Source organism: Trachymyrmex septentrionalis, unplaced genomic scaffold, assembly GCF_001594115.1.
Source record: "Trachymyrmex septentrionalis isolate Tsep2-gDNA-1 unplaced genomic scaffold, Tsep1.0 scaffold24, whole genome shotgun sequence".
NCBI classification, from domain to species: Eukaryota; Metazoa; Arthropoda; class Insecta; order Hymenoptera; family Formicidae; genus Trachymyrmex; species Trachymyrmex septentrionalis.
The window spans coordinates 439,619-452,049 of NW_017305397.1; the positions used below are offsets into that span (position 1 = coordinate 439,619).

Genomic DNA, 12,431 nt, shown 5'->3' on the forward strand with positions numbered 1-12,431 from the left:
CGCCACGCGTCACGGCGAGCACCATCGCAACGCGCGGCGCCCTTACGCCGGCCACCGCGACGCGGCTATGCCGTGGCGCTTCGACTCCTTCCTGCGACCATCGTCGCGATGTCGCGACGACGCTGACGCCCTCCCCGAATAGGCGTCCAGCAACGTTCGGCACGAGAGTGACGATGGGTGTGCAGCAGTGTGCCAAGACGCTCGAGCACCTTAAGCCAACTGGTCTGAAGACTAGCACGAGAGGCAAAGACTGTGTTCTATAGAAAAAAAAAAAAAAAAAAAACAGCTTTGCAATTATTGTAAAATTCTTTATTATTATTGGTCTTGCTCTTATTTCCTCTCGTCGGATTGAAATATATAAACTATTCATATTAAAGAATCTTACAGTTTTGAAGCTGCTTTTTCCTCTGAACGCAGCCAAAAATTAACTGCAGTTTTGTGTTACCCAAAATCCGCTTTGGACGATTTGTTATTCGCGTCAAAACTCGGGATAAAATTAAAATATTATGTGTTGTAATATGAAGGCGTCTGAAAAATTAGGATAAGTGTATATACATATAAAAAATATGTTTTAGAATGATTAAGTATACAGGATATGAAATTATAATAGAATTCTATTCTGTTATTTCTTCTTCAACTCATCTATATAGAGAGAGAACCAAACTTCCTAGTATCCGGAAGCTTGTTCAGCCAATATTTACTTATAAATTCAAACAAAGTGTTTTGAGTAGATACAAATATTTATTGAGGTGCCTCCAGATTTCATCAACATAAGCCAAGTTTGCACACATTCATTAAATTAGTCTACATCATGGATCATTATACATGTCTGTACATGTGTAACTTTTGACAATCTCGTGTACATTGGTGATATCGTCTGGAAGTACCTTTAAAAGTAAACACAAAAAAGTCAATTAGTTTCGATAAAAACTTCAAAAAAAATTTGGTTTTTGTATTCAGTGACTCTTCTGATGCAATTAAGTTGAAAGTTGACGCGAATTGTAGATCGTTTAAAATGAGCTTTAAAAATTAATTAAACGTTTTTGTGTGAAGAAAAAAGTTTTAGGAGACAAATTTATTTCTGGTTTAACGAGGTGAATATTATTTTAATAGGATTTTTATTTGAATGATAGAATAATAAATATAGTATGATAGTCGAATAAGAGTCGATTGAAAACATTTGCAAATTCTTATTTTATTAGTTTAACTTAATATAAATAATTTAGTAAATTTTTGTTAATTTTATTGTTACATAATAAAATAAAAAAGCTTTTGCTTTTGATATCTCATGCCTGATTCAAAGGGCAGTTGCGTTACTGTATTTATCCAGCATCCGACGCCACCTCTTGGTCAAAGCATATACGAAGAAGCAACAGTCATTCTGCAGCAACAATCTGCATACTGACACAACAATCAGTAAGATGTTTCCATGGTAGATGGCAATACTGATGAAGTTCTCTTTACCAACATGCGTTCTAAAAATGTTACTTGTTGATTAATTAAATACTGCGCTGGTATCGTTAATGATAAGAATCATTTAAGATTCTGTTCGTCATTACTATCGTTGATCAGAATTTAACTAACGTCAATAGCTATAAATATGTAGCTTATTGCAAAAATTGCATTCTTCTTTTGATCTAATCTCTAATCCATAGAAATCAAGTTGAATATTATTAACTTGTCATATTATGATATTAATAATTGTGATTTATACATTGATGTCATTTATGATAATAATATACATAATATATATTTCATAAGATTTACATTTTAATAAAGCTTTTTCTTATGTGAATTCTTACCCTAAGCTGATATCGTAGTCATTATTTTAAAAGATATTTGATTTGATTTTGCTAAAAATTGTATATTTATTTATATATAAACTTGTCATATCGAGTGAACACTGAGTTTCTTAGATACTTCTAGCTATGTGTCTTTCTTTTCTCTTTTGGTATCTGTGCGAACTTATACTATCTTATAATAGAAAATGAATATAAAAACGCACTCAATTATTCTACATCATTCAATTCTAAACTTGGCAAAAAAAAAACTAAAGACGCAATCTTTAACTCTCAATAATTGTGATAAAGCTAATAAAATATCATCAGTTGTATAAATTACAAACAAATTTCTAATACTATTTTTAAAAAAGCAAAACATTAAATTATAATAAATTACATAGATTTAGGGAGGTAAAAACCTTACTTCAAATCTTTGAACTAGGAATTACTAAGTATTAACATGTTCCATGTTGAACCTTTTAAGTAACTTGATTCACGCAACACAGAATGTGTTAAAAATTGTTGCGAACTATTGCCAAGTTGAGAGAGTCATCGATCGATTCTAAAATCCGAACGTAATAAAAAAAAATACTGTCCCGTTTGGAATATATTGTGTTGCAATTTTCATTGCTACGTTTGATTTGCGATCATTTATCTAAACTCTTTCTCGTTTAAAACGCTACGAATTCGTATTGGTTTTGAGAGGAACCGATTCCTGGACACCATCTTCTACGGTGGTACCATTCTTCTTCGTGTGAGTGCTGGTCGGATTATTCCAACTCTGTAATTCGCCAGTGCCAAAAATAGCGAATATCACTGCACCGCAAAAATAAATGACTGCTAGAATCCAGAAAATGATGGCCCATTGCGTGTAGGTCTGATTATGGTACGTAATGTTACCGACCATAAAGGTGCTAAGGAAACCGCCTATCGAACTGAAGGTGTTGGCGATGCCGAATATGGTTCCGGAGAAATTAGGTGCGATATCGAGGCCGTTCCCGAGGTAACCGGCTGTCACAGCACCGTTTATTGTCAGAGCAATGGTAAATACAATAACTGACGCCGTACGATCGCAACCATAGTATGCTTGAATCACCATGAGAGTGCTGGGTACTAATAGAGCTAAAAAAATTAAAAATTTTTTTTTCATTAGCCGAGAATAACATTTTTTTAGTCTAATTATAACAATCAATACTTTACCAACACATTGATTGTTGTATTTCAATCATCTATAATTAATGCTATTGAATTTTTTTCAAACGCTTATTAAAAAAATTGATGTCATCTAATATAAAATTTTTAATAATATGTAGCTATCCAAGTAGCAAGGTAATGTTTTAATCCGTTATTAATGTTAAAGATGTCATTTAACGTCGTCTTATGTGTTACTTGGGTATAATAACTTAGCAAACAAGCTGACGATAAATCACATTAGTTTGTTTGTTGGAAATATAAAATAAAATGTGCGCTATTCAATATATTCACGAAGAAAGTCTTATTTAATTATTACATATTTGATAATAAAAATTCTACTGTAGTCTACAGATATATTGTGATAAAATACATCTACACGGAAAGAATAATTTTGTATTGTAAAAATTTAATAAATAAATACAGATCTGAAAATAATTTGGATAATTAAAATAATTGTATGGAACTCAAGCATGATGAACAATATTGCAAAAAGTTTTGACTAGTAATTAGTTTGAGAGAGTCCTATATAATTATTCTGATAATAAAATTATTTTTAGATCTATATTTATGCTAAATTTTTAAGTATTTTAGTAAAATCGTTCTTTTCGCATATAAAAATTTTTGAATTTATAAATTAATTAACACGTTGTTTGCTGAACAAGTATTAATTTGCATATTTAAAAAGAGAGAATGTCTGGTTAATTAAAAGAATCTGATTTTATCGTCGTAATTATCATAAAATAAGAAGTATAAAAAAATTTTGAAATTAATTTCAAACATTTTACTCACCGAATGTCGTGAAAATTTTACGTATTGCCGTCACGGATAATTTATTATTACGGCGCAGGTAATCGGCCAAGGTGGACGTTGATAAGGCAAATATGTATTTGCCTAAATAAGGTAATGAGGATAACAGGCCGTTCTGTAAATATTATTTTCATTAGTATTTTTTTATATTTCATTAGAGAATATATATATATATATATATATATATATAATTCTATTAATAAATACATTTCCATCGAATAGTATGAAACAAAGACAACATGAAAAAATTTCATTCATTAATATAATCAACATCATAATATATACCTCTTTAATGTTGAAGTGCAAAATGTACTTCATGTAAGTCGGAAGCTGACTGACAATGGTATGGTAACCATAGACGCTGCATGCATGCGTTATTACAATAGCCCAAACAGGCCCTGATGTAATAAGTGCACGCCATGGTATCGGCAGATGCTGATAAAATATCGCATTAATTAAACCTTGATTAAGATCTCGCGAAGAATAAGAAGTAAAACAGAAGGTTTTTTAAACGAGGCTAATAAATAAATTTGTCTTAATTTATATCGTTACTTATTTCAGAAAATAAAATAAAATAAAATAAATTAATAATGAAAAAAATAAAATACACTTTGGGAATAAAATGAACACTTTGTATTACTACAACCTTGGAGGTGGTGGTCGTTCCGATCGCGCTCTCGATAGCGTGCCTCTCCTCCGCACTAATACGCGGATGTTGTGACGGTGAATCGAATACCAGTAAGAACCATGCCACGCTCCAGATAATCCCGATCACGCCGGTTACATAGAATACCGACTCCCAGCCGAGCGAGGCGATGAGGAATCCGCACATCAACATAGTTAACGCGGCACCAAGCGATGAGGCTGTAAGTAATGATACAAGTTTACGGCACAGCAATTGACGCAATCGCGCATTTTCATCGCGACTATAAAACGGCTATGTCTGCCTTGCGTATACGTTTCGTAGTTTCTCAAGAACGAGGACGTTAAACGATTATATGGCATGGATTGGCCTCGATTTCGCGATCGCGTGGCGAATTAGATCATGATCATTTACCCATCATGTGAGAGACGAACTTGCTACGCTCCGTCGGTGGAATCCATCGAGCAGTCATTGGCTGGATGGCAGGCCAGGTGGCACCCTGATTTGCGAGACGAATCAATTTTGAGAGATCAGTTATCAATAATGATTGCGTGATCGTTTGCAGTCACGTGAAACTCGATCGTTGAGCGTAATTAGATTACGTGCAAAGAAAGATGCTCGATAGATTCAGAGTTTTGTTTGTTAGATCGTTTCTCACGAGGCGGAGATGTGTAGGATTTATTATATCTAGAATGATTCCTAGATGAAATAAATGACGTACCATCATAAATCCTAGAATGACCCTCAATGTGACGACTACGGTGTAACCGAAAGTGGCTGACAGTGGTGTTAATAGAGTGATAAAGCTCGATACCAACATACTGTAACCGAAAACCCGTTTGGTACCAATTATCTCCGCAAGCCGGCCGCCGGGAAACTCTGTGCAGATGTAACCCCAGAAGAAACCGCCGATGATCATATTCACCTCATATTCGTTCCATGGATATTTGGTCTGGACTCGTTCCTCCTGAAAAAGAAAATTGAGGAATTCATAAAAGTTGCAGGCTCGGAGAAAATTGAGCAAGGAAAAATACTCCGTAATTATAAGGGGAGGCAAATAAAGAACTAAAAAGATCGTTCCCCGATTAAGATGTTTCTCGCCTTGATCCACCAATGAAACACGAATTCGAATGAATCTAAATAGTTTTGACGATCGATAAAAAGAAAAAACAATTCTTAAGACTCTGTTTATACAGCATAGAAGCAGAACATTTGCAGTGTTGCTGCAATATTACTGGAATGATCTGTGCTGCATGGATGGTAACAATTTTCAGTCACAATTAATCGTGATCATTTAAATTTCGTATTTTGTATTTAAATGAAATCTTATTCACGCGATGTATTCGGCATGACCGGCGATTACTGACGAGGTCATTCGTCATGCAAGTTAGGCACTTTACGTGAGTTTCAACGAACCTGGTACCAATGTGGGAACACTGCATGCGTACTGCCGTTGTTCACCTCGTTGACTCTATTAACATCGCCGTCGATCGCCGGGGTCCTGGTGTCCATCGGGGTGAAGTTGTTCATCATCGTCGACTGGATACCACACTCGTCCGACACCAACGATCCGTTGGAATGTAAATGTTGACCGCTATTATTGCTCGGTATCACCATCGAAACAATCGCTATCGTTAGATTTATACGCAGCATATAGTTTAACATGAAGCCGAGAATTACCATGATATTCAGTACCTGACTGCATGTCAAGCGATCTGAAAAAAAACATTTGCGATCATTTGTTTTACGATCTGTGGCTCGGTTGCGACAGTCGATGCATTAAACTGTGATACTTATTAATGATTGATTTTAATGTTTTTATTTGTTTCTTTTCTATTTTAAAAAATTATAAAATCAGATATTTATTATTTATTAATTATATTATTAATTATATTATTATTTTTATAATTTTGATAACATTAAATAAAATATAAGTGTACTGTTAAAATTATATGTATACAAAAGAAAGAAAAAGATATCTAACAAAATCAATTATTTTAGAAGAATTATACTAATAATCCTTAAAATTATTGGCTCTTAAAATTAATATTTTCAAAAAATATTTATATTACAAAATAATTATATAGAAAAAATATTACGTTATGTTTTAAGATTTAATTTTCTAAGCTGTTTTCTGTAATGTAGAAATATTTTAAAACTCATGATGAATTTGTTTGTTGAAATCTAGGAAAAACCGCATCCTTTTCGATTTCCGTCTTATGCACGCGAGTGACGTCAGCCAGTTGTATTTATATTGACGTCGTTTTGTCTGATTCCAAGATTTCTTTTATACGATGACTGTTGACAGAGTGTGTGTCGAAAACAGAACATATATACGTACTTATATTCTTACTTATAGCATCAACTGACGAGCGTCTATGTCACATGTTCTAAGTGCTGTAAACAATTTTTACGTAACATTAGCATGCAATACACGTGACTTATACTTATAGCTTTGGTCCATTATCGATCTCAATGCTATTGTAATATTGTACATAACCGCAATTCATCTCGAGATTATAGTTGGGATCTTAGGTTTTTCAACGTATTATCATATTGAGTTGGAACAAAAGTTCATAGCGCTACTTCATTTGTATCATGTTTATGTATTTAAAAAAATTTAGCAATTATATCACTCGATAGAGTAAAGTTTCAGCTTGAAGGATCTGTTTTTTTTTTAATTACGCTACAATAATTTTTAATTTTGTAAGTATAAAATCAAAGGTCAAAATGCCCTTTTTATTTAATTTTTCATTTGATAACTCAGTGACAAAAAATCCTATAGAAACGTTTTTAAAAAATAATTTTGCAGGGAAAACTTTAAGCTTTCACATTGGAAAGTCGAAAATTATCACAAGTTTTTTTTTGGGACACGTGATAGGTTTACAAAGTGAGAAGAACATTTTCCATTTTATTCAATTCACTCATAATTTTCTAAGTATACATATAAAAATTATTAAAGTCATAGAAACTTAAAGACATAGTGATCTTTTGAAAGTGGTGATTTTAACCTCTAAAACCTTTTTTTTTTTAAATTTAAATTTCGTTTATTTTTAACGAAGATACAGCTATTTGAATTATCATAAACGGAGTGCCGAATTGTAATACAGTTACGTTATTAAAAATTGTGAGATATCTTCCGTTTTGAACGCGAATTAGATGGAATACATTAATTAAAAGAACGTCGCGATTGTGTCAATTCATGACTCGACCGATTGCATTCGTTTTGCTTTAATAAGTTGTCGTATAAATATTAGACTACCTAGTGATCGTTTTGGCGGTTTCTTCGTTTATTGGCAGACCGCCAAAATTATTTCAAGAATGACATGAATGAGCCAATTATTTTCCCTTTCCTTTCCTCCATTCACGCGCACGCCAAGCAATTTCGCAAATCAGGAAATACGTTCAAGTATGAAAGTTCCAAATTTCACGAAGCGTTATGTCAAACGTCTTCGTGTACCGAAGAAAGAAGCTTACAGAGAGAAGAAACGGACAAGCCCGCGCATTTAATCGCAGGGCACACAAACAGGCGCACCTCGTTCCCGATATTAATAGTCAGCATTAGGTCGCCTTGCATCGTCTACGCTTTGCATGCACTACATGATCGTATTCGCAAAGTCAACTAGTTATTTTGCTTATCGCGAATTTGCGTCCGAGGTTATCGAAGAAACATTCGATGCTACACATAATGAATCATGCTTTACAAGTATCAAATTCCAACCGATATAGAGACAAATTTCCTTGACCTATTTAACATCTATTTTTTCTAGAAATACGAATTGAAACTAAAAGCAATGTGTACAGAATTTAGAAATAATTAAAAGAAATCATTTTTGAAAATGAATTAATTAGAAATAAAATGTATTTACTGCGATGTAAGAAAATAGGATAGCTAATAAGATTGTAATGGCAGGCAAATTGATTTCGTGTGGACTTTACTTCAGCAGAATTTTATTTTTTTGTCTGCGAGAAATAACAGTTTACTTCATATTTATTGTACTTCGATTGCGTTAAGTCAGTAAACGTCAATTTACTCTGTCCTTAATTATTTTCGTCTTTGACGCATTCAGTTGTTACAACAGAGAGGCGCGTGCAAAACGACAAATAAGTTGTGTCTCGTTGCATAATCGCAATGTATGGTATCTGTTTTCGACGATGAAAGGGAATGGTCATCAATACGTGTACAATTAGGATTTCCTGGACAGAAAAAGTATATAGTCGCGGCGTTGCAATGAAGAGGCGACACGGATAATTTACGAGTTAAACGTTCGTCGACGCGGACCTATGTCAGCATTGTCAATGTAAAATTGTGCTTTAACCATCGTATCTGACGTAACCGAAACCGTGAGTAAGGTCGAATGAAACTGCAGGCAGGTGCATTCTTATCGCGAAGAAATAACATTGTTTTTTTAGATTTTAGCGATTCCGTGCGTTAAAGTTGTTTTTTTATTTTTCTTCCGACTTTGCGTGCAAAAATAACTGCAGTTAATAAATAATAAATAAATTATTTTTATTATTATCACTTAGCTGGCTCCTTGACTAATTAAAGGTATGAAAAGAAATACAACACAGATTTGATATGTACATAACATATATTTTGTACAATAGTAAATAAAGTATTTCTTCTTTCTACATTTAATACAAATATATTTTCTTATAGTTTCAATCTTTTTAAGATTTAATTGTAATTTTATTTAATACTATAATAAAATTTCGAAATTAACTTAGTTTTTTAATCAATCTTAATTCTTCTTAATTGAGGAAATTTGATTTGCGTTGTTACATTATACACTTATAAAAGGTGTTTAATTTTAAAATAGTAAAATGTTTCATTTTTTATCTTCGCTGTTTAAATATTTAAAAAATGTTTTAGCTTTAAACGAGCATGCAAAACACTAAAAAATATTTAGTTTTGAAAAATATTTTATTCGAAAATACATAAAGGGGTATTTAATTTTTTAAAGCACATTATTTGGAAATACTCAAAGACGGTTAGTTTTGAAAAATGTTTTAAAAAATGTTCAATTTTTTAAAGTACCTATATTATTTATATATATAAGAAATACTTAAAAATGTTTTAGACTGAAAAAAATAAAAGTTATTTTACTTTATTGTAAAAAGTGCAGTGTTTAAAATGCTTGAAACATTTTTGCGAATTAAATATTTACTAATAAAAGATATTTCAATTTTAAATGTTTTAGTGTTTTAAACCCAAATATATAATGTGTTTGTTTATTGAAAAAACTTTAAAACTAAAACATTTTTAAATGTTTAAAAACTTCCTTTTTGAGTGTTTGTAATCAAAAAGAATAAAACATTTTAATATCTTAAACTTCTTTTTTGAGTGTATATATTATCTCTCTCTACGTCATACAAAGAAACGTCAATACTATAATGACAATAATCAAATCAATTAAAAATGATATATATATTTACATGTTTACTACTGTGAAATATTTATTATATTTTATTTTTACGTTACCTGAATCCTTTCTTCACATTTGCTCTAAATTACCAAATTACCATTGTAACATTAGCAGTTATACTATTCGACATCGTACTTTTTAGTTCAATGTATCACTATATTATCTGCGCATATGGGATTGCCTTGGAGAGGATGAGATCCCCATGGATGCAATTCGGGCGATTAGAGAGGAGTGTCTATTTAAAAGTCCAATCTGACCGATATAATAATGACGTTCGTGAATCGAGAGCTTGCTACGCGTGTCGTGCTATCCACTTAACCGCTATTGCGACTATTACGCTCCCCGATCTGTGGCAATGGGACTTGGTACTTTAAATGCGAGGAATATAAATCGCCTTTTTAGTATTTAAAAATTTGTATCAGTATTTGACTTTGAACATTCGCTGATAATAGTGACGCACTAATGATGTACACTATGCGATTTAGTTCGAGTTTGATGTCTCAAAGTGAAAAATTTTGATTATCAAACGAAATAGAGATTGATGTACGTAGATGAAGAAGATAAACAAATCGACGAAGAAGATAAATAAATCGGTGAAGAGAAATCGTCTGAGGTCGATTACAATTTAACATAGTTTAGTCAATTCACAGATGCTATCAACTTTAATATCTGTTGCTATTTTTAATTCTAATGAATGACTATGTTGTACGTCGGATTATTAAATTGATTAAAGCGACATTAAATAGTAATATAATAAGAAATAATGTGTTTGATTGAATTGTTTTATTAACTGCACTGTTTTATTAATTACACTGTTTGATAGAGTTTGATTTTTCTTGCAATACAAGTGTGAATAGTCATTTCCAATGTACTTTTGCTTGCTGAACACGAATTCGTTGGCCAAATTTAACCGTCGTGTCATAATCTTGAGAAAATAGCATCAAAGAGGCTAAAAACGACGATTTTGAAGATTTAAAAAATGTTTTTAGCTATTGTAGCACCAGCAGCAAATTTTTTTTTAAATTTCATTAATGCCATGCAAAAGTATTGATTTTTAGCTTTAAAATGCATCTAGTTTTATTAGTAGTATGATTTTTTGTTTTCTGGATATAGCAATTTGAATATAGCTCTTTTCTCTCTCTCATGTAATACATGAAAATTCTATTCTATTTTAATTCCGTTTTATGCGTAGTAAAAGTAAGCTTTTGTACTCATATAATATAATTGGATCATACTAAATCACACACAAAAAGCAACATAAAAAATTGATAAAATACAATATTTATTGCAGGAAGATTATAATTTTCCAACCATATTGTATTTTGTCAATTTCATATTTTTGTCATAAATTTATATAGAATGTGTTAATGTCTGTCAATTACACATCATTACAAGTCAGCTTAGCCAGTACTCAGTGCCACTAATCACGATTTTTATGACGGCTTTTATACTCGATTATCAAGCCGGTTTCAGCGCAGGATTGTGTCGATGACCTCGATAACATGATACTGGTTTTTATAGCCGGAAAACTTGGTTGTAAGATATAACACAATCGGTACAGAACGACCTTTACATTCTCGAAAATAAAAGTTTCGAAATCGCATAAGCAACAAGTATATTATTTGAATACTTTCGCCTTTCCCTTCATATCCATGATATAAAAAAATTAACACACTCAGCAAATTACATATAACGTACCTATTAGTAGTAATTTGTTATTTAACAATATAACTGTTGTATATATATATAATACACATGTTATAGTTGTATTATTGAGTGGAAAATTACAATTATAACAGGTGTGCTAGGTACTTGTAACTTTGTGTTTGCAGAATGCCGCGCGAAATATTGTGCGATCTTTTTTTGAATATAAATGATTCATATAATTGCAAACGATTACAACATAAGCTATTCATTCAAACATGTGGAAAATTATTATTAGTAGATACATGCAACGAGATCTTTGTTTCATCTCACGATCTCGTGGATCTCAATGCATTCTCGCATTGAAATGCATGACATTTTGTGCGTCATCGTTTGTATCGTAGATCAAACACTATCATGACCTTCACCCAGAACTCTGTGCACGTTCTCCTGTGAACTATTCGTAGTGATTTCGTCGTTTTGCGAAGGACCGAAATAGCACCTGCGTGCTTTTCTTAAAGTCGAGTTTGATGACTTGCAGATTTGAGGGTCAGAAACATTGATTCGGGTCAATACACGAGTAACGACGGCATTATTATCTATCAGATTTGTTACATGCATTCGCGTTTAATTGATCGAAGATTAGAGGCTGGTACATGGCATCGTCGCGTAGACTACAAGCATTGAACTATCAACACGCATCGCATTCTGTTAGAACGTCATATGCAAATGTCGTCGACGATATACGTATTAACCTCAGCAATGTGGAGGTGAGAGTTCGAAGCAAACGATGATAGTGAGTTTTCAATATAGCGATAGACTAAACTCATATTTCATGTAAACTTTATTCGAAAAGAGATCATAGATTGCACGAACGATCATTTCCTATATACATATACATTAAATGTGAGCCGTTAATACCTTTTAATATCTTGT

At 32.3% G+C, this 12,431-nt stretch overlaps 1 protein-coding gene across 1 annotated transcript in view; it reads right to left on the reverse strand.

Moving 5' to 3' along the window:
• Positions 1-2,143: 2,143 nt before the first annotated feature.
• LOC108748606 (sialin) overlaps positions 2,144-12,431 on the reverse strand; it is a 12,781-nt gene continuing 2,493 nt past the window's right edge. Inside the window, exons 2-8 of the mRNA XM_018486847.1 lie at positions 5,842-6,140; positions 5,147-5,392; positions 4,840-4,924; positions 4,429-4,646; positions 4,068-4,217; positions 3,765-3,897; positions 2,144-2,903 (exon numbers count right to left, since the gene is read on the reverse strand). Of these exons, the coding sequence (XP_018342349.1) occupies positions 2,461-2,903; positions 3,765-3,897; positions 4,068-4,217; positions 4,429-4,646; positions 4,840-4,924; positions 5,147-5,392; positions 5,842-6,140 (1,574 nt within the window). The 3' untranslated portion in view covers positions 2,144-2,460. The remainder of the gene's footprint in view (positions 2,904-3,764; positions 3,898-4,067; positions 4,218-4,428; positions 4,647-4,839; positions 4,925-5,146; positions 5,393-5,841; positions 6,141-12,431) is intronic.